The sequence below is a fragment of the Elephantulus edwardii genome, unplaced genomic scaffold, assembly GCF_000299155.1.
Source record: "Elephantulus edwardii isolate Elephantulus edwardi_28Jun2011 unplaced genomic scaffold, EleEdw1.0 scaffold00104, whole genome shotgun sequence".
In the NCBI taxonomy this organism is placed as follows: domain Eukaryota; kingdom Metazoa; phylum Chordata; class Mammalia; order Macroscelidea; family Macroscelididae; genus Elephantulus; species Elephantulus edwardii.
In genome coordinates this window covers 87,621-91,550 of record NW_006399854.1, presented here as the reverse complement: position 1 = coordinate 91,550, position 3,930 = coordinate 87,621, and the positions used below count along the sequence as shown (strand labels likewise).

Below are 3,930 nucleotides of genomic sequence, written 5' to 3'. Positions count from 1 at the left end.
TGGACTCTATGAGGAGAAATGTGGCATCAGGATTGGATATAGACTCATCAACAACCTGCTTTATTCTGAGCAGAGGATTGAAGATGGGTGGCGATGAAACCACAGGTTGCACAATTTGGTGAGTAGAGGGAGGGGGTGAAATAAATGCAGAGGATTTAGGGGGGACTGAATAGACAGGCTAATGATGGGCAAGACCCAATGGTGATTAATTTTATAAAATATAATGCATGGGAATGATTGCATGAAACACAATGTGAATGAAGACTAGTGTGAAATACAATGTATATATGCAAACTTTGTAAGCAAACAAACATTTTTTTTAAAGAACTGAGAAGGGGCAATATAAAGAAAAATATTCACAATTCTTATCAGAGCACCAGAACTTTGCTGTTGTCCAGTATCTTTCCATGTGGAAAATTAAAGGGATTTCCTAGAACCCTTAACTAGATAGATCTGGAAGAACTTTAGAAAACCATTTGTTGTTTTTAGGAGCCATCAAGTCAAGTGGAAGTCTGTCCTATCATGAGCCGTCCTCATCATCCCTGATATACTTGGATGTATTAGTGCATGTCAGTCCACTTCATTGAGGATCTTCCTTTCTTTTGTTGACTCTCCACCTTTCCAAGCATGATTCCTTTCCAAGGAGTAGCCTCTTCCAGCAATATGTCCAAAGTAAGAAAGAAAACTTTACCACCCTTTCCTCTGAGGAACACTCCGGTTGCACCTCTTCTGGGACATGTCTGTTTGTTCTTTTGGCAGTCCATGGGATATTTAGCACTCTTTTACAACACCATAACTCAAAGACATCAGTAATTCTTCTGTCATCTTTATTCGTAGTCCGGCTGTTAGATTACATGCATAGCAAATTATTGAATCAAATACACCTTGGTCCTCAAGCTGCCATCATTGACCATTTAGTTTTCCACAAAGTATATTGATTTGTTGAAAGACAACTAGGGTTTGTTTCTTGGAGGAAAACACTTAGTATGCTGTTAAACAATTCTACTATTCTCAAAATAATGGAAAAATTTACATTCTGTGCCCTAATGAGGCTACAGAAGCCAGACCAGTATGTGAGTGGTTCTGAGGAGGGTGCTACAGTTTTGTAAAGTCCAACCTAAAATCAAGTTAAGGTGCACTTGAGCCAAGTCCTGGCATTTTGGTTGCCTCATGTGCTTGTGAAAGATGGTTGATGAGTAAGGAAGACCAAAGGATAATTGCTGCATCTGAATCATGGTATTGGCAAAGGATGTTAAATATACCATGGATTGTAAAATGAACAAGCAATTCTATCTTGGAAGAAGTTCAGCCAATGCTACTCTTTAGAAGGAAGGATGGGGAGATTTTTCACATCCTTAGGGCATGTCACCAAGAGGCAGTTGTTCCTGAAAAGGTCATTATCCCTGGTAAAGTAGAGGGCAGCAGTAAACAAGAGGGCAGTCCGTTAGATGGATTGATGCAGTGGCTGCAACAATGCCTTCAAACAAAGCCAAAATGATGAAGATGGTGTAGGACCAGGCAGTGTTTCAGTCTGTTGTGCCTGGGGTCACAATGAGTTGGACCTCACTAACAGTCTACTTTCAGGTCTTTGATGTGCTTCTACAGATATTGGGAAAGCTTCCCACAACCTGTGAACTCCAGCACTTTCTGGAAAACTGTTATTCTCTGTCTCTCTGATTTTGGATCACTCTAAAAGATATTAGCAATGACCTGGGCTTTATTGTTTATCTTAATAGAAATTACATTTGTGAATATGCAAGTTACTGCAGGTGCCGGTAGATCTGGTGGATTTGTTCCAATATGTCTAATGTTTTGAAATTCCCAGGAATAGTCACATATCTGTCTCAGTTGCCTTGTTCCCAAAACATAAACTGAGTTTCAGGTGCCATTTTATTTTACAACTAAGGAAACAGGCAGATTCAGAGTATCTGAAAACCTGTTGCAATCCAACAAGAATGGGAAACACAGGGCACTGGCCTTTTGGATATCCTAATGCATATTTCCTTTTCTCTTTAGGCTAGCTACATGTCTGGGATGCTGGTACCTGTAGGAGTTGGGATAGCTGGAGCCTTGTTCATCTTGGGAGCCCTCTACAGCATCAAGGTTATGAATCGCCGACGGAGAAATGGCTTCAAAAGGCATAAAAGAAAGGTATGGAACCAACAACAGTAAAAGCTAACTAGTTTTGGAACATTCTCTGCTTATCGAATTTGCTTAATAAAGCACACGGGGCTTAATGACGCATGAATAGTATCGAGGTGCCCAGTGGTTTGGATTAGCAACTGCAGCTGATTCCTCACCCTTGTTTGCTAGGGTGTCTTTTCAAATGGGCCTGTTGATCAGCTTTTCTCTGTGGCAGAGTTTAATCATGCTTTTCTCTTTTCTTTCTCCAGCAGAGAGAATTCAACGGCATGCAAGATCGAGTAATGCTGTTAGCCGACAGCTCTGAAGATGAATTTTGAATTGGACTGAGATCTTGTTGGGATATTCAATGATGCTATTACTTTATTTTTTATTTGGGGACAAAAAAAAAAAAGAAAAAGAACAACAGGCTGCCACATCTCTGCACATCTCAGTTCCATTGTTTGCTGGATGGTAGATTTTTTTTTCCTTGAGAAGAAAAGGCATGCCATATAAACAAAGTAACGCACAATTTTTTTTTTATAATATAATGGATTTTCCACGACCATGAACTACAACTCATAAATATGCAGCAAACATGTTGTTCAGTAGGTGTTGCTAGATTAGAGAAAATATTTTGTTTTCCCAGTGTTTTTTCCCTTGGTTTGGATTACCTGAACTGATCATAACCATTATTGTCATCAAGGAATGCTTCAAGTTGCAATAGAAATCAAAACAAAAAATAACTTCTGATGATTGCATTCTTGAGACCATGGACTTGAGGGCCATGAAATGTATTGCATTTGCATCACAACTAGCCCCAATTTGGAATGAATCTTTTGTCATTAGGAAGATTTCTTGGTCTATTAGGATTATACTTAGATATATTTTTTTTCTTTTATTGTGTACTTCACTCTCCCCATTTTACTTTTTTTCTTTTTTTCCTTATATTTTTATCTTCATTCTTGGCAAGGGGGATAGGAAGAAGCACACCAGAAATAATAACACTTTAAATTGGCACTTGGTCTTAACATATGTTTATCTCCTTAAATATTATGATGCTGCCCAATTGATCTATCAACAGATTCTAGGTGTTTATAAAATTGTTGTTGTTAGATTCCACTATGAGTCTATTACGATTCAGGGTGCCCATATGAACAACATATCTGAACCTTGCCCTCTCCTGCCCATCTTCTTGATCTCTGTCATGCTCAAGTCCACTGAAGTACAGTGGTAGTCACTGTATCAATCATCTTATTGAGGGTTTTCCTCTTTCACTGACTCTACCTTTCCCGGCCTGATGTCTTTCTCCATGGCCTGGTTCCTCATTAAAACATGCCCCAAGTAAATGAGATACAGGTTCACTATCTTTGACTCTCAGGAGTCCTCCGATTGTGCTTCCTTCAAGATAGATTTGTTAACTTTGGCAGTCTACGGTATATTTAATACTCTTTGCCAACATTATGATTCAAAAGCATTGATTCTTCTTTCATCCTTATTTACCATCTAACTCTTAGATGAATAGGAAGCATGTTTTTCAGTACTGACTTTATCAAGGAGAGGTCAAGAAGAAAATGAGGGAAGGTAAACCCCCAGAGGAGTCTCTGGGTGTTGTAAATGGTTAATAAGCTCAGATACGAATTGAAGAGTTGAAGGTTCGTGTCTCCTCAGAGGCACCCCAAAAGAAAGATCTGGTGATCTATTTCTGAAATATCAGCCATTGAAAACTCTGTAGAGAGCAGGTCTACACTGACACATATGAACAGATACACATGCGTTTCCATGAATTGATCAGCTTGATGGCCACAG

At 39.1% G+C, this 3,930-nt stretch overlaps 1 protein-coding gene across 1 annotated transcript in view; it reads left to right on the top strand.

The window, feature by feature from the left end:
* The window catches only part of LOC102864746 (chromosome unknown open reading frame, human C14orf37), a 237,780-nt gene extending 235,318 nt beyond the window's left edge, over positions 1-2,462 (top strand). The window contains exons 6-7 of the mRNA XM_006891764.1: positions 2,017-2,151; positions 2,394-2,462. Coding sequence (XP_006891826.1) covers positions 2,017-2,151; positions 2,394-2,462 — 204 coding nt within the window. The remainder of the gene's footprint in view (positions 1-2,016; positions 2,152-2,393) is intronic.
* The last annotated feature ends 1,468 nt before the right edge of the window (positions 2,463-3,930 follow it).